The 19,098-nt window shown below is 34.5% G+C and overlaps 1 protein-coding gene across 2 annotated transcripts in view; it reads right to left on the reverse strand.

Annotated features, from left to right (window-relative positions):
• The window catches only part of LOC145290256 (uncharacterized), a 103,219-nt gene that overhangs the window by 16,779 nt on the left and 67,342 nt on the right, over positions 1-19,098 (reverse strand). For both annotated transcript variants that reach the window (XM_080136485.1, XM_080136475.1), the window contains 2 exons: positions 14,617-14,691; positions 9,809-9,883 (listed from right to left, as the gene is read on the reverse strand). In XM_080136485.1, the coding sequence (XP_079992611.1) occupies positions 9,809-9,883; positions 14,617-14,691 (150 nt within the window). The remainder of the gene's footprint in view (positions 1-9,808; positions 9,884-14,616; positions 14,692-19,098) is intronic.

Genomic DNA, 19,098 nt, shown 5'->3' on the forward strand with positions numbered 1-19,098 from the left:
TGTTTATCGTGCAATAATTAACACGATTATTTATAGAAACTGAGTCAGTCTCCAGTATGGTTAATCGATACAATTACAGATCAGAATCATATTACACACATTTCTGGAAAAATAAATTCATAGTATAACTAAACACTGTTTTTCCAAAGAAACATTACGTTGTCAAAGTTTGTTGCCAAATGGAAATCATACAATATCAATGCGAAAATTCATCTATCATCTAAGAAGGACTTATAAAAATAAATCTTAACTGCTTTGGCTATCTACGAGTAAACAATCAGACATTTCAACATTGTAAGTGTATTCTTCTTCTGTAAATAAATGTAAAAAAATTAAAAAAAAAAAGATACAAAGATATTTACTTCATCTTTTATTTTTCGTTATATGTGAAGATACACCAGACAAATTGTTTTATGACATTTTGAAAACTAGGTGATCACATGTTACATACAGGTGCATATATGTACGGAATATATACACACCTCGATGGGGATACAGTAGAGGTAACTGCTTGTCTAGTCGCACCAATGAGCTGTGATACAAAACAATAATTTACCTGTGAATGACTAAAATATGTTTTTTTTAGGGTCTGAGTTTACGGGCATACTGTCATTAGCATATAAATACAAGCAAAATGAAGTTTCCGGCATTTGACAATGTTTATCATTATAATTTCAGATATATTAGCAGCAGCCAAATAGCCTAGGGGTTATAAGTGCATATTTTTTCCTAGACGATCTCTTCCCGATCTTGGCTGGAGGCAGTTGCTTTTCTGAAAAACATATATAGCGAAAAGGGTGTGTCTGTGTGTGTGAGTGTGTGCTAATATTTTTTGTTAAACAATTGTGTACATACTCAAAGCAGCCTTTCTTCATTTAGGCAAGCAGTGTTAAATACTACAGAATTACTCTTTTTTTATAATCAAAAACAGTAATAAAGGTTCCGAGTACTTGCAAAAATATGCGTGATAATTTCAAAACTTTTTCCATTTCTAATCTGAATATTTTAAAAATCAGTGTTGTCTTTTTATCTTTACTTTTGTATAATGTTTTTTTTCCTATTCTGAAGAGAAGTATTTAGCTTCGAAATGCCATAGCCTAAAGAGGTTTCTCCCTTATTCCTCTTATTGTAACCTTTATTGACTTGGTAATGTAATAAAGTTCATATGTAACTTTACGGTTTATTTTAGCTTGTTCTATTGTTTGCCCCTCTTAACCAGGTAGAACTTTTTTTAAAATCTAGATATGTTTGCTTTACCATTAAACATTTATTTTTCAGCTTAATTTTTATTACATTTTATGGTTGAGCTTTTCTTGCCTACCTTGATATGTTCAATGAAATGCTTATGCCGCTTTCCCCTAAGGATTTTTTTTACATGGGGATCACCACTTATCAAGGCCCGGAAGCCACTCGGGGATAAGGGTTATTTTGTGTACAATAATCAATGGGATAATATCGTAGTAATAGTTGGTATTGGAGATTTGATAAAGTGTCTTACTTAAGGGAGCGATTAACCAGGAATTTGTTTATGTTGGACTTGGAGACGTCCAAGTTGTAGTCAGGTGGGAAACAGGCAAACGGAAGAGAATTCCATAGGCGTGCACTTCTCAGAAAAAAGCTATGTTCATGGAATCTACGTTTTGATTTAGGCACAGATAAAGAGTGGGGGAAATTACTGACAGTGGTTTTAGCTAGACGGGTGTTTATCATGAAGGATTGGCGAGGGGGGACCAGAGATTGGAGAATATACCAACCCTCTCTAATGATGCCTATCTATCTATATTTATGATGTTAAATGTAAATCTCTCAATAATAAATAACCCTCTACTATCCCCGCAAATGACCACCCTGACAATATTGATTCTCTTGGCCTAGGCATCTCTGTTAATTCCTACTAGAAAATGAAAAACGCGGAAAGACTAGTAGCATTTCACTATGACTTAAAGTCCATTAATTTCCATAACCATAATGTCCTTCTTGACGAATGTAAAAGCGCCTAATTATTCTCAGAAAAGAAATGCATTAACCCTGCTATAAATATAATTAATAATTTTGCACAAATAGTAAACACTTCGTTTGCTATTTTTGCTGATAAAACAAAAATTATTACAAACTTGATTATCAATACAAAGAACTTAATAAATCCTATAACTCGATTTATCACATAGAGCCACATCTTTACTTAAATCTGAACTTATATAATCATACTGAAATTCTAACTTCAGCCATCCCTAGATTTTCCCTTAAAGATCATGAAAAACTTCCATGTAAACTCATCCATCAGACTAATATGCACATCTAAATCTGAATAAGAAAAAAAATCAGCAGAACAAATTTGGATAGAATTGTTCCTAATTTGGAAAATAAAATTTATTTCCCTCCGTGGAAATCATCAGAGAATGTAATTAATTGGTTTTCTAACCTTAAGCATAAATCCTTTTTAAGCTTTATCACATTTGATATGACAACTAGTATCAATCTATTTTCCCTATCCTCCTTAACAAGACCCTAATTTTACCCAAAAATAATTTAGACCTAACAAACTTATTTTGAAATTAATCTTATTCTACTTTCCAGAAAATCTCTCCTCTCTTTTGACAACAAACTTTGGACCAGAAATGATACCCCGATCAATTTTGATATTATCGTGGGTTCTTCTGGCTCAGCTAGGATTACTGACTTAGTTGGATTATTCCTTTTAAATGAACTTAGAATTAAATTTAAAAAACAGAGATAGAAAGAGCGGTTAATACAGAGATGACGCACTTTTTGTTACTGTTAAACATAACTGACATCCGAATTTTTTCCCAAGAATTCGGATTAACTATCACTTTTGACAGTAAGAACAAATTTCTAACTTTCTTGATGTCACTCTCGACTTAAATTCTGGGTCCTTCAGCCCTTATAATAATATTTATCATTAAAGTATCAAACCACCCTAATTCCATGATTAATTCTGTCATTCCAATCGTCTCCAATAGATTACCTAAACTTTCGGTCAATTTCTCGATCTTCGAATAAAAGTATCACTTTTATAATAATGCATTGTTTAATTCAGGTTATATCCGAGGAATCTTCTATTCTCTTATAAACCTAAAAATCGCTCAGGAATTGTTACTTATAATATGGCGATTAACAAAACTAATTTTCAAAATGGAACTAATGGTTCTAAAAATAAAAATAAAAACTATAAATAACTAAATCTTAAACCACTGACTGACATGAAAAATACTAAGAAGAAAATAATTTATGGTCTAATCCTCCTTCGTCGTCGTCGGCATGCATTCATGCACCAATATCATAGTTGCCAAGTCCAATACAGAAAAGAAGCAGAAGAGAAAGCTTTATGAGTTTCGTGAGAATTTTAGTCATTATTAGAATGGTGAGTACTTTTGTGTCTGGAAAAAACAATTTGGGCTCGGAATAGTCGGGAGCATTCGTCACATTGTATTGTGAGGGAGTGGTTGCAGTTGGTTGGCTCTAACAGCCCCTTGTTGCGTTTGGTTAATAGATTGGCTCTAGGGGTGATTAGAGTGCATGCGTAATAGGTGGTTAAGCTAGTCTTAGGCCTATATAATCTACAGCCTCTGCCTCTTAACTGCTTGCATGTTACCTTTTCATGACCCCCCCCCCCGTTGTTTGCAAGTGACAGAGCAGCTGACGGTATAATCAGACCTTGTACCTCTTTAAGCAAAGGCTAGAAGAAGGACACTCCGATACAAAGTCAGCCTGGCTGTAAGGTGAGACTTGAAATCCTCCTTATAATAACGTTAAAACTAATATTCCTAAAGAATTTTGTTAAATATTAGACAATTCTTTTAAACACCCCCATAAATATAATTCTATCCCGAATAAAGACTCAGTTAAAATCTCTTTCTCAACTGTGCCCAATTTTGCGCAAAATATCATTAATTCAAACAATAGAAAAATTAAACAAATGCAATCTGATAATACATTCTATACAAACTCTCTCAAATACAATTGCAAAATCTCCCGCCAATGCCTCCTCGATAATGATTGTGAACACAAACATGTGGTTTACCCCCGCACCATTACTGAACTCCCTTCGAATAATCTAAATTATGCTACAAACCCTCACGTTTACCAATCTCTCTCATCTGCTACAAACCATATTTTACTCCCCTCTCCATATATCTAATATAAATCTATTTGATAATAACCTAAGCCACTGCTCTCCTAGCTTTTTAACAAATAATAATTCTCTCATCGTACACACTAACTAACTAACGTTACAGTCCTCCCTCTGACCTTATGAGTCAAGCTAGCACCTTTAACACAGTTGAGCTCTCTTCTCCCCAAACAAATAATGTTTCTACCCATATAGATGATTATCAAATTCTTTTCGTGATTATATCCTCTTTACACCCGTGCTCATTAGGAATGCCTTTTCTTTAATTTACTTAAAGCCGATATATATTTTTATAAATATATCCTTAATAAAATATATAAAACAAATGGAGCTTCATATACACGAAGGTCACTTTCTATATAAAACAACTATTGCATAAATATGTGCATATATTTTTTTTATTTTCTTTCCAGTTATATATACGTATGTCGTATTGTTCCAGGGATAGAAAATCATTATGGCCTTTCACACTTTAATTCTCCTCTTTGCTAACTCTCATTTCCCATGCTCTATCATGCTTGATTTTTTTTTACCTTATTTCTCCCCCTCTGTCTCTTTTTTTGTCTGTCTAGTCTATTTCTGACCGGTTTCTCACTGTTTTCCATCTTCTATCCTTCCTACCTTGCATTCATTTATCTGGGCTTTCTCTTTTTCTATATATCTTTCCCTCCCCCTCTCTGTTAATTAACATTCTCTTTCTTTCCACGAACCCTTAGAAGATCGTACATTTACTTAGTTTTTTTTTTCCTTTTTTCATATTTCATTTCTTTTGCTTTTATCTCTATTTGTCTTTATATATTATATATGTGTATATATATATGTGTGTGTGTGTGTGTATGAGAGAGAGAGAGAGAGAGACAGAGAGAGAGAGAGAAAGAGAGTGTGTCTATGTGTGTATATATATGTATATGTGTGTATGTATACGTGCGTGTATATATTTATATATATTCGTGCTGGTAAAAAAAATAGAACATCATGTTTTGGGCGCTAAATTCTTATTGAGGACAATCTGTGAGATGTAATTGGTGTTAACGTATCCCTATCATGCTATACTAATTGAAATAGTTGTTTTACGACAGAATTCTTTTTTTTTTCATATCAATTGCAATGTCAGTTTTTTAATATTTCATGTTTCAAAATAATAGAACAAGGCAGGTAAGTAAACTAAATAGTTTTTTATTAACATAAATTATGTCGCTTGTACGACTTAAGTTGGGGATCCACCTGTAAGTGTTGTGTTGGATAGCGGGTGCGAGCTGACTTCCGGATGTTTGGGTCCTGCAATCCAGCTTCAGTGCTCTGAGAAGCTTCTGGTGGCTGTTGAGGCAAGTTGAAGGTGTCCAACAAGATGTTTAGAGGAATAGAAGGATCTTGTTGTACTTTGTCTGGAAGATGTGATGGTCGCAGTTGGTTAGCGTGTCGAATCCAAATTGAATCTTGGACTTTAACCTTGTATGTTACATTTCCAATTCTTTGTATAATGTAACCTTGAGTCCATGAGTCGTTGTTGTTGCGGTAATCCTTTGCTAGGATTTGTTAACCCGGAGAGAATGTTCTTTGGACAGAGCCATGATGGCGGTTGTACTGCCATTCCATTTTTGTGTCCCTCTTGATGGGATGATGTGGTTTTGGACGTAGAACATCAATGTGCAATCGGATTTTCCGATTCATCAAGCATTCAGCTGGTGAGGTATTGTTTGGTGTGTTAGGGTTTGGTGTTGCCCTATAGCTTATCAAGAACGTTTCCAGAATTTCCGATCTTGACCCTTCTCCCCTGAGTTTTAAAAGGGCTCTTTTAAAGGTATCCACAAGTCGTTCGACTTGACCGTTCGATTTTGGGTGGAACGGTGCTGTGCGAATGTGGTTGATACCATTTTGTTCACAGAAGGTGGAGAACTTGGCTGAGCTAAAAGCGGTGCCATTGTCAGGGACCAAAGTCTCGGGAATACCGAACCTGCTGAACATTTACTGAAGTTTGGAAATTGTTTCCTCAGAAGTGATGCGGTTCATTTGAAATATTTCGGGCCATTTGCTGTAGGCGTCTACAACAAGGAGAAAAAATTGTCCATCGGTGGGTCCTGCAAAATCTATGTGGAGGCGTGACCAAGGAGAATCTGGAACAGGCCATGAAGAAATTACAGACTTCCGAGGAGATTTAGCTGCTAGCTGACATTTACTGCAAGTGCGTGCAAGATCTTCCAGTTGCTTATCTATTTTTGGCCAATAAACGTATCCGCGTGCTAACGCTTTCATTCGACTGTGTCCGAAATGGAATTGCTTTAAGACCCTGTTTTGCAGTGATGAGGGAATGATGACCCGTTCAGCAAGGAGAGGTATACCATCAACTTCAGATATGGAAGATTTCCGTTGGAAGAAAGGTAGTAACAGGTTGTTTGGGGATACTTTTGGCCACTTGGTACGGTGATAGCGGATGACTTCTTGAAATAGAGTGTCATCAAGTGATCTTTTGGCATTTATATATATTTAATAGATTTGGTATCAGTTAACATTTGTTGAATTTCGTGAAATGAAAGAAAAATATTGTATTTTTTTCGATTAAACCTTTCATTATTTTAAAATTTGGTCTTTCCTCATTCTATTGGAAAAAATTACGGTTTGAAATTACATTTTCATATTGATTATAAGCTTCGAAACAGAGAGAGTCTATATAATCAAATTCAATAGTTTTCAATGGCGGCTTCTGACACTCCTACTGCTTCAGTGAAGCTTCTTAGCGTATTTCCTATGGAATAACAATATTCGACTTGTAAAGGACTAGGATATATAAATGCTAATCCCGTTACAAAAGAAAATAATGAAACGAATGGAATGAAGGAAACAAAAACTCAATTGCTGGATAGAATAAACGTGTCGTTTATTTACTGTTGAAAATATGAATGTTTTAGGTGTAACACGTGTTCATGTCCACGCGGGTGTCACCATCGTTTGTTGCGGGACTGGTAGTATAGAAAGAAAAGGAAATGTGTATTCATCTCACGTTCGGGTCACTATCGTTTGTTCGCGCGTGGGAAGAGAAGTGAGTAATGTAGTGTAAAATGGGAATGATAGTCCAGCGTGTAGACAAAGAAAAGGATAGAGGGTTGACATCAGTTAAACTGCGCGCCATGTTAGCAGTCAGTTACGCGGTGGTGTTCTCAGGCACAAGTTGTATATATATATAGAGAGAGAAAGAATGAGAATGTCAATCCAGTTCATGGAGAGAGAAAGTGTATAATATGTACGTACAGTCTGTTAGCTTTTTGTCCCACATAGTAGCAAGTGGCGTGAGGCACGCGCATGCGCGCCTGCCGAAAATGCACGCTGTCTGTCCGTAGACCGCCCAGCTCGGAAGCTGGTCCGAAAAGGGCTGGAAACAGCTTGTCTCTTGCTTTTATAGTTGTTTCCAGTGGTCTTTTGCGCATGTGTGGATTTCCTTTGAAAGGGGGAAGTGATGTTGCCCATGTGTGCGTACGTGTGCGCGTATGTGTGCGTACATGTGTGTACGTTAGCGTGTGTGTATGCACGTGAATGTGGGTGTATGTACATGAACGTGAAGACATCTACGTGTGTATACGTGCGCGCACGTATGTTTGTGTGCGCGTATGTATATGACAAGAAATATGGCTTGAGATGTGAACGCGTGTTTTTGTGTGAGACTAGAAAAGGCTCGCGCAGACTTTATAATCTTCGAAATTGTCGACAACTAAAACATTAGGTCTTCTATTTGGAGGGGGATATCGTTCTGGAGTACTTTTAACATGAGCATCAGCATCATCGTTGTCATCATTATTAATATTTTGTCTGCGTCGGTATCGACTTCGTTATCGGCATTTAATGCATAAATATGAGAAAATGTTGATTTGTCCTCTTCATGTTTTCATATAATGGATTTTCGTGTTTGAAATTAAACGTATCTGTGAATTTTATACATCGAATTATTTTTATTGTATTTTTGTCTGGAAAAAATACCAGATCTGCTGGAATTTCTTTGTTCTATCCAAGGAATATACCTAGGTCACTTTTGATATTTTATAGGCTTTTTTTATTTATAAGTACGAAGTAAGTTGAGCCAAATACATGCATTCTGCTCAGATTTGTTTTCTTTTGTCGCAGAAAACTTAATATGGGGTTTTCGATGGTCTTTTGTTAAAGGACCAGTTGCGTATATATGCAGCGGCAAATATGAAATGGACAAATACCAAAAAAGGAGGAAGTTATAGTTATCGCGGTGTCTAACAATAGTTAGAATGAGGAACGGAACACGATTTGACCCGTGATTCCATTTCCTGTTTGAAGCAAGTCCCGCAGTAAATAAAGTGTAGGGCAAACTGATAAACAAACAAAAAAAAAATAACAATCAAGTTATCAAAATTATTCTAAGGAGTAGCTAATTACGTTAAATATACGATAGGAATGTATATAATAATCATACTAATAAATAACGGTCTAAAAAGTGACTGTTAAACTGATAATACCTGCAGTGCAGTGGATGAAGTTTTTATATTACGGCTTGGTTTGGAGGTCACCCTAAATTCATGAACCGATTGACCAATAAAAAAATGAATAAAAAATGTGAAAAGATCTGCTATTAGTTACCCAATCAAAATATTAATCTCAAGTAACAATTCTCAATGAAAAGAACGAGCTCTAAAGGTTATACAAAGAGTGAAGGGAGGGGCTAATTTAATACTAAAAAGATAAGACGAAAAATGACTTTTCAAATAAATCCCCCGAACAAAAGCACCAATAAAATTCATTAGCTTTTTTCTCCCATCACATTGGTGATAAAACTTTTTGTATATACATTTCTGACATTTTTTAGATGAGGATTAATTATTCGTATTATTTGGATTCTTGGGACTACTTTTCTCATCTTGAGTGTTATTTTCACATTATTATATAATGATAAGTAGTAAGATCTTACATTTAGAAAACAAAATATGTATAAAGCTCCTGAAATCCATATTAGATTTTCATGGCGTAGTGGATAATGTACTTGGTAAAATTCAATTGTAAAGTTACATTCTTTGGAGGTTGAAGGTTCAATCCTCAGTGGGGGCGACATTCAAAATACAATCGCAAATTGCTTATGACTTCTACTCAAGTATAGCTGACAGAACGAGATCATGCTATCCCACGGAGTTAAATGAGGGGGTCCGTTCAGGTTCGATAGAAAGATTACCGAGTTCGACAAGATACATATGAAGGTCAGAGGTCACATCGACTGAAGCGTTATAAAAATAACGCTCAAGATAAGAATAATAGTCCGAAGAATCCAATTAATATGAAGTTTTGTGTTGTTGTGACCAAATAAATATTTGTTGTATCTTGGGGTTCTAACTAGAGCGCTCAATGACCCAAGTTTCCGACCAAGATGCAATAACTTCAAATTTCTAATGATCTTTTAAATTATTGACAGAGAAACCAGTTAGAACGCAGGTGGTGATCGCAATCCAACAACGATCTTGTCGATAACGTATCAGCAGGGACCATTTATTGTTTCATTTATTATCCGTTCATCGCCTGATTTTAAATTCGTCAGTTTTAAGGAATTTTTCTCAGATTTTTAAATCGGCATTTATTACGTGATTTTATTGCAGCAATAATGACAGAAATTAGTAAGAATTAAGAATTGGAACCAATTTTAATAATACTTACTTGTAGTAATCTCTGTGCCTGTTGGATTCGTTTCAGTACCTTGGTTTTCTTGACTATTGTCGAAATAATTTGTAGCTAAAAATAAGGAATTAAACACATAAATTATTATCAAATAATAATTAGCAACAATAGAAACAGAGGCGGATAATCTATACTCTGAAATCGATTAAACCCAGTTCAGATCCAATCTATATAATTATAAAACTCAAATGACCTTGTAACGAGTGATGTAACCCACTTTCCGGTTTATGACATTCGGTTGCGCATGCGCGCATAAACATTAACTCATAACAACGTAAACAAATAAACACAAATCGCTTCTTTTGCAGATTTTGACCTGCGCACTGAAATATTAACGTTATTATTTCGAAATTATTATTTAATATGGGAAGAGTGGGGGTGTTTTGCAACTATTCTTTATTACAACTATACTGTCGCAATTTTTTTTACAACTAAACAACTTTAACCCGTTGACAAACATAAGAACAATTGTAGTAAAGCCAAGACTACTACTGCTACTACTGCTACTACTACTACTACTACTACTCTGTATCCATCCCCCTTCCTTCCTTCCTTCCTTCCTTCTTTTTTATTTTTTGTTTACATTTCTAGATACAAAATAGTTGTGTGAGAACGGTGAATTTGTTGACACATTTACTAATCTGTTTCAATATTAGTTTTATTTTATTTTATTTATTTAGGTTTTATTTTTTTGCTTCAGGTTTTATTAATTTTTTTTTTTTTTTTAGATTTTAAGTTTGTATAACTTGGTTGAAGGATTCCAATATGGGATTTTCATTCTTATATTTCTCATCGGTAGGTTCATGTGCGTTTTTGCTACTAAATGACTTGTGTCGGCGTTCGATTCGTAGGAAAATCATGTTTAATTTTCGATTTTTGATTATTCGGAAAAATAGGTAACTTTACACGAATAGGGAGGATTATTTTTTCATGTTTGAGTGATCCATCCGTGATTTTTCATTTTAAAATACTTTCATAGAAATGTTTCTGTTATGTCAAGAAAAAACTATTTTCTTTACGTCACGCTCATACATGAATTCCATAGCTAATATAACATACTGACCCAACGGGTCACGGGTAGTCTAGTCGGATTATGGCACTCAGTTACGCTTTAATATAAAATGAACACCCGCATTTCCAGATATAGATAAAATGGAAACACGTGTTTGCTGAATCGTTGACAAGAATTATCGTTGAAACGTATTGTTACGCTATTAAATAGGCCCCCGTTCCAAAGTGCATATGCTTTGAAACAGACAATACTAACGCATACGTAAACGAATAATTACTTTGGCGTTTATAAACTAAAAATACTAATACATTCACAAAGATTCTTTTATGTATTATGACTTTTAAATCTAACATGTGTTACTCAAATTGAGCACACGCATACACCTTTAAAATAACGCACCGGTTACCTGCCCTTGTAATTTTCGCTTTCGTTGCCCATCAGGTGGCGGTTTCTACTTCCGTTTCTCTTTCTGCTCAGATAGATGAGGATGACAGATGATGAGGTATGATAAGGGGGGGCTATGCTGACACTTGATAAAAAAAAACAGATGTCCATAAAATTTAGTCCATCAGGAAGATTTAGGCGAGTTTGGAGTTAATGAATGAAGAAACGATATCAGTTTGTTTTGGCAACTTGATAATAGAATTTTGGCAACTTGATAATAGAATTTCTTTAAAACAAGAAAAATAAGGTGAGAGATTGTTTTTTTTTTTCTGGGGTGGAAAAGTGCATTTCAAGATAATTTATTAAATCAGACAGTTACGAGAACCTGGATTCAGAAAAACCAGACCTTTTGTCGTTAAGCGCATAGAAAAAAAAAACTATAAATCAAAGAAAATCTATTCATTATGTTATGTCTCTGATTGACCACCCAGGCAGCCATAAGATAGCGATAATCTACCAGTCGGAGAAATATAAAGGTGGGTCGTTACAAACAACCTTTAGAATATATAAAGAAGGAAATAAATAAATAAATAATTGACTTAAGCCTATATTTGGTTGGATGGGAGAGACAAGGAGAGAGAGGAAAAAGGAAAGAGAGAATTAAAGAGAGATAGAGAAAGAAGAGATTCACAAGAAAAGAAAAAAGAAAAAGAATATAAAATAATGGGATAGAGAAAGGAAAGAGTACTCTCTAGAGAGGAAAACAGAGAGGCCTTAAGAGAAGGGTGGTTGGAAATTACTTGATAAAACCATTGTGTTTTTAGAAACAGGAGAGATTTGGCTGACTGGCGTTGAAGAGAACGTATCGCTCCTGAGCTCTGCCCCAAGGGGCACATACCCCAGAAAAGCTAAGTTGAAACATTCTTGTTCCTAGCTGGGAGTTCGTCTAAAAGAACCTAGTTGTGCAAGCCGTTGAGAACCCAAAGAACTTAGATTTCCTTGTACGAAGTTTACCGTAAAGATCTTTTAAATAATTATTCTTGTTCATAAGAAAAGATCTCAGAGTTATTTTTGAATTGTTGACTTGAAACACGGTTTATTACAGCACCGACGCCAAGTTGCGGCTGAGAAGAACAAAGTACAAGCCATTCATCAGGCCCCCCACGAAGGATGAACTCAACTGCAGCATCAGACGACGAACAGCCAGCTGAAGATAAGAGTTGCCACATAGACTTAGGGTCGTGCACGTTTTGCATGCCCAGAGTATAAGAGCGGTAGTTCCAATAACCAGTAAGCGTCTGGTTACATTTGGAGTGGTCCATCACTAGACAAAACTAAGAGTGTAGCCCTGCTGGTTTGCATTTACGGTCCTGTGAACCAGGATCCGACGGGTACAGCCCAGAGGGACCTGTTGAGTTTACATGTCGATCCTTTTTTTTTTTTCGATTCGAACCTCGAATGTGATCGGACGCAAATCTTAGACGCGCCTCGGCAGGCTGTTTTCCTTCTCCAAGGTAAGATCGAATACTTGGGTATAACTTGACAACTCTTACACACACAATCGACTTCTAACGTATACTTCAACGAACTCTCGTATACATTCAAGCACACATACACGCATTTTATCTACATGCATGCTAGTTCATATACACACAAACACTCTGTAATGTTCGTAACTTTTCTGTGTGAATAAATATTTCTTGTATATATGTAAATATGTAATGCTGCTGCTGCTTTAGCGTGCTTCATTTTAATGTCTTAAATGTACTCGTAACACGTGCCCTTATTGTTGACTGTTTTCATTATGCTGTACGATCTGCAAACGACGACCTTCGACCCTTCTAGCAATCGAACACGCAGCCTTCACAATAATCGGTTCCGCAACTCAGCCTACAAAGTGGGACCCTAGCCTATAACTGCTGCGGGGCCCCCCTACATATGTTTGATGTATATATATTTTTGTAATGTATATATATTTTTGTATATAATTTTTGTATATGTTTGATGTATATATATTTTTGTTAACGTTGCTAACATGTTTTAGAAAACCGGAACAAGGACTTTTATTTCTTTTAATAAACTTTAACTTAATTAATTACTGAGTCTAGTCATTATTTTCACCTTTGTTTTCTTTGTTTTCTTTTTTTTTCATTGTTACTTGATTTTGATGACGAAAACAAAATCTCGTCAATAAAATTTAGGATAAATTCATACGTAGAACGCATGTTAGTCGATATAAATGCTTTAAAAGACAAAAGAAATTCTCATGTCAGCATTTCTATAAGACGTTTTCAAATAACAAAAACAAAATAATTTTAAAAGGAGATATAATTACATTGTTCCTGTGGAATTAAGTTTAAACTGGTCCGTGGACAGTGAATGATATGCAAGTTATTGTTTAGCTGCCGACATTATAGGATGATTTATTTGAGTCAATTTGAAAACGTATGCATTTACTGTAAATGATGGTTTAAAAAGTGGACAGGTTTGTAATGTTTGTGTTGAAGAATCTATTAAACCTGTGTATAGTGTTAATGATAAGCAATTTTAACTCTGTCCCGTGGGGAGGCATAGTAAATAGGTACATTAGTTTATGTATGATAAATAACGTTCTGATAATCAAACTGGAGTTCAAACTGGCCTTCAGCCAGTGAAAGATAGCATCTTATTGTTTACTGGTCAACGTTACAGAATGATTTAATGGAATCAATGTGGAAAGTTATGTATTCACGGAAAGTAAACAGTTTTCTATTGCATGTTTTGGATAAGCTATTAAAACTGTAGTGTTTGCGGTAAGCAATGTATTTGTTTCGTATTAGTGTACGTGTGATAATTTGAGTGTTATGTGTTTCTATCGAAGCTAATGTGGACGGACGCCATATTTAATTGTGCAAAACTTATTTGGAGGGAAATTTTCGTAAAATACAATCTGTTAAACAAAGGAATGAATCTGAATGAGTGTTAGATGAATGTTAATGACGCAAATTAATAAAATGAAACAAGGAGAGATGCGTGCAATAATTGAACACCATGAAATATTTTAAAGGGTGTATCTTGATAGAATACAAGAATATAATAATGACTACATTATATCTCTATCACCTGTAAGTATGAATTGTTTGAGGGAGTGACTAGGATGAATTTATGAATTTTTATTTGCGGAAAACATGCATCAGGTAGTGACAGCGTCACTATTTGGGTTTTATATTTGGCGCCCGTATTTGTATTTCTATAGTGTCTTTTCGTATAGGCGAAAAATCGTCTTTATTTTATAATTATAGGGAAGATAACAACGGAGAGATATTTAGTAGTTCTGTGTTTTTAGAAGATGACACGAACATTAAATGTTAATATCCGTTTAAACATTAGTACAAATATCACTGATACTTACTTGTAGAGATCTCCGTGGATATTGTACTCGTTCCAATAGCTTCGGTTACTTGATGATAGCCTAAACGATTTGTAGCTAAAAATAAAAAGGAACACATAAATGATTATGCTCTAATAATAAACACATTTCTTCTAAGAAACGGAAGATTAGAGTAGAAACACAGGAATTTGTTAAAATTAAACAACAGTTGAACACCTTATAATATTCGTTAGGTTACATTCTTTAATAATAACTGTAAATTGAATAAGGTTCTTACTGAAAATTAATCAGTTTATTTGTTGTCAAAGAATATTAACTTTAAGCAAACGTATTTTTGAAGCATTTAATTGACAATATAATTTATTAAAGAAAGAATATTTGGGGTGATGTTGAAAGCCTAACCTCGCACCACAGTCAGATTGTGTTGGCATTAAGAAAGTCTGAAACACTCACTGAAGACATGCACGGACAAAAATTCAAGGATTTAATTTTATAACATATCCTTAAATATGAAAATGACCGCGTAGAGGCTAAATATTTTGATAAAATACGTAGCCAAAAAACAACACGCACACACACTCACACACACACACACACACACACACACACACACACACACACACACACACACACACACACACACACACACACATATATATATATAATTATTCTATTATTTCCTATATGTTAATCCTATGAAACCCGTGTTTATAAAATAGTAAAATAGTGCTCAATAATAAGTAGAGTTGTATTATAGCATACATTTTTGTTTATTCTATATATACAAGCATTATTGGCTAAACGTGTGAGTGTACGTGTTTTAGCTCGATATCTGTGTCCTGAAGAAGTTGGATCTCGAAAGATATCGGAGTTGAAACATGTATGCTAAGTAGAGCCAATAATGCTTGTATAAATAAATAAATTTATATTGCACACACACACACACACAAACACACACACACAAACACACACACACACACACACACACATATATATATATATATATATATATATATATATATATATATATATATAGGTATCACAAAACTGAGTACACTCCTCACATTTCTTAAAATATTTGTAGAAATGTGAGGAATGTACTCACTTTTGTTGCCAGGGGTTTAGCTTTTAATGGCTATATTTTGGGTTATTTTCAGGAGAAAATAAATTAACGCTGTTATATATGCTGCAGAGAGACTACTTTTCATTGTGTCAAAAAATAATTTTTTCAGTGTTGTCCCATGAAGAGATATATTTAAATATTTGAAGAAATGTGAGGGATTTACTCAGTTTTATGATACTAGCCGCCAATAGCGTAATGGTTAGGAGCCTTGACTGCCGTACAAACGGTCGGGCTTCAATCCTGGCTTGAGGTAGTTGCCTGTCTAGCCGCACTGATGAGCTGTGAAACAGCGAAACAGTACTGTATGTGGATGACTATATATATATATATATATATATATATATATATATATATATATATCGGTTTTGTTATTTAATCAATTTTATTTTTAACACAATAATCTCTCATGCAGTGTATCTCAACAGGTTGTCGATCTTATTTTCCACAATATATGCATATTATTTTATCATAATGGGATACTAGGAATATCGTTTATTCTCGACATGCAAGTAAATTGAACACACTGATATCAAAGCCAATGGCTGAATCCTTAGAAAATGTCTTTCACTCTGTAGTAGAATGGGGTAATAAAATCGAAAGTTAAATTCAACTCTTCAAAGACACCCTTTTTTCCTTTAATAATGATGTAATGGAATAACCTAACATACCTTCATAGATGAAACGAACTATCTATATATTGACCCTCTCACGTGATTGAGGCAGAAGGAAAAAAATACAGGAAGAGAATAAGAAAAGAGGTCGAGTAACTCTTATTTCACATGTATTCCCTTGTAAATAAACCCCTTTGTCTTTCACCCATAACCCCGTGTTTCTTGCTGTATTCTTATTTAAAGTAAGGATATAACAAATATCAATAAGAAACCTTTCCAATCACCGGTTGCCATGGCTGATAATACTCTTTCCGGTAATAAAACATTCAAAGTCCTCGGTCTAATATTTACAGTTTACATAAATTGGAATAAATATATAAAATAGATTATGCCAAGTCTACTGCAAAGAAGTTGGGCTTCTTCTTATCGGCGTGTGTGTGTGTTGGGTAGAAGCTTATTTATTTTTAACAGTTGACTTTTTACAAAAGAATTGAAATGCATTAAAGTGGGTTTAATCTTGTAATGAAATAAATTTGAGAGTTACGCACTGGTGTTTTTATTTGGCCATGATGTTTTTGCAATGTGGAATTTTTTTTTAATTTACAATGTAACCCTTCGTGTCCTAAAGTGCGTCAAACAATGATGTTATAGTTTGTATTCTTTCTCTTTGCAAAACTCAATGATGTCATGCAAAGCCAAAAACTAAATTAACAATTTCCTCCGAATTTCCTCTGAATATACAGAACTTGAAGCTTAAAATCATTTTTCTAAAATTACTGGATTCGGCATTTAAATGAAAGAATAGGCTGTGGAGAGGTTTCACGTGTCTTAAAAGTAAATAATTAACCATAATTAATATATTTATTACGATTACAAGCAATTGACAAAAGGTTTTAACTTTTTATTAAAACTAATCTTCTGATCCTATGCCAGGCTGTCTGAAGATACCGGCTTCCTGGCCTAAAATTCACCAAACATTAATGTTATCATTTTCCCTTTCCATTTTGCAAAGCCAAAAAGCAAAAACAAAAAGAACAAATTACTTCTACAAAACAACCAAACTAAATATCATGACTAAATATTTAAAGACATAAAAAAGCTTGAAGCATAAAAACTTTTACCAAAATGATCGGATTCGGCATTAAATAATCCCAAAGGGATTGATATGCCGTAAAACCAAACAACCAAACAACCAAACAACAAAAATATTTAACAAAAAGTAAAATGGTTGACTTGTGTACGATTGGGCTGAAATATATCAAGGTAGAATAAATTAGAAGATACTCACTGGATTATTTACTTGACTGCGGTGTGTAGATTATTTTTTTTTGGGGGGGGGGCGGGGACTTTATTTTTAATTTACAATGTAGAACCGGATCGCTATTACTAAGTGTCCAAAAAAGTTTTTTTTTTCACTCTGAATGCTAATTTTCTATCCATCACATTGTGTACACAATCATTGAATTAGAAAACAATAAGAACTAATTGTGAATTAATGAGATGTAATTTTGCAAAGTAACATGCAAATTAGATAACCTTCACACGTCAACTGTATACATTGATCAGTATTTTAAAAAATATGAATTTGGTGGTTTATTTGGTTTGTCCGTACAATAACTTTATATCAGGTCGATGAAAAACTTTTGCCGATTTAGAATTTCATTTTAAAATGAAAACTTGTGTGTGTTTTTTTTTATTCGTAACAATAACGAGCTTTACTCACTATAACCCCATTTCATCTGTCAACAAGCTTATAAAATTATTTCGGTTTTGATGTGAAATATGAATCTAACTCATGTTCAATCTCCTCTCGTGAACTTAACATAAAACTTAACCCTTATCCTCGTGTGGCCTTTTGATAATGATAATTCGAGTGAACTATGCCAGGAGGATATGCAGGATGAGTCAAGATTACCCAGACAAATTCTTCTTGGAGATCTCTGGCTAGTAGTGCCGTGTGAGGACAAGCATTATCATGATAGAAGGTGACTCCCTTTTTTTTCGTTTTCGGATCAACGTGGGTGAAAATATTACAGAAAAAACATGAATGGTTCTTTTTGAATGATGCTTTTCTGTTCAATATATTTTATTTCCACGAATTACGGAGTTGCGTATTTTTCCGGGCACTTACAGAACCACAACAAATCCCTAGCGGTGTATGAATCTGGTTTTAATATCTCTGCAGGGGGATAGCTATGGCGCAAAAACACCGGGGAGCCATTAATGTCAATTTATTAGGGTTTTACTCACAATGAAATTTTTATCAACTCCAGAGGAGTGAAAGAGTATTGTAATGTTTGGTATGAGGTATCGATAATGGCAAAGAACAATACCGGACTGGTGAAAGGAAAGTTCCATATTAGCATCAATCAGCAGGCATTTGCGCACATCCACTCAAAGATTAAAGTGATGCAGAAAATCCGAGCCAAAATGGGTGTAAGGCAAATCAACTACATTGAAAATCCACGTAAAGTCTCCACGCAATTCCAAGTTCAAGAAACGAGAAAATTTCCCACAAGTGAAAATAGTGAAATCGATTCCATTGACGACTTCTCAATGAGGAGTTTCAGAGGTCATATACCACAAGCAGTATAGACAAAGCAATGTGCCTGTATAAATTGGTAACATTTGTGAAGACTGTGCTGTGATTACTTTTCTAGAAATTCCTTTTCCTAGTTAGTAAAACAAATGGGCCTTTTGCAACTATATTCTGCCACACCAAAACGACTGTGATAAAAATGCAGTCCTGGCTCGTTTAAATGACGGCGG

This window comes from Euprymna scolopes, chromosome 1 (genome assembly GCF_053919585.1).
Source record: "Euprymna scolopes isolate OS-2025 chromosome 1, ASM5391958v1, whole genome shotgun sequence".
Lineage (NCBI taxonomy): Eukaryota > Metazoa > Mollusca > Cephalopoda > Sepiida > Sepiolidae > Euprymna > Euprymna scolopes.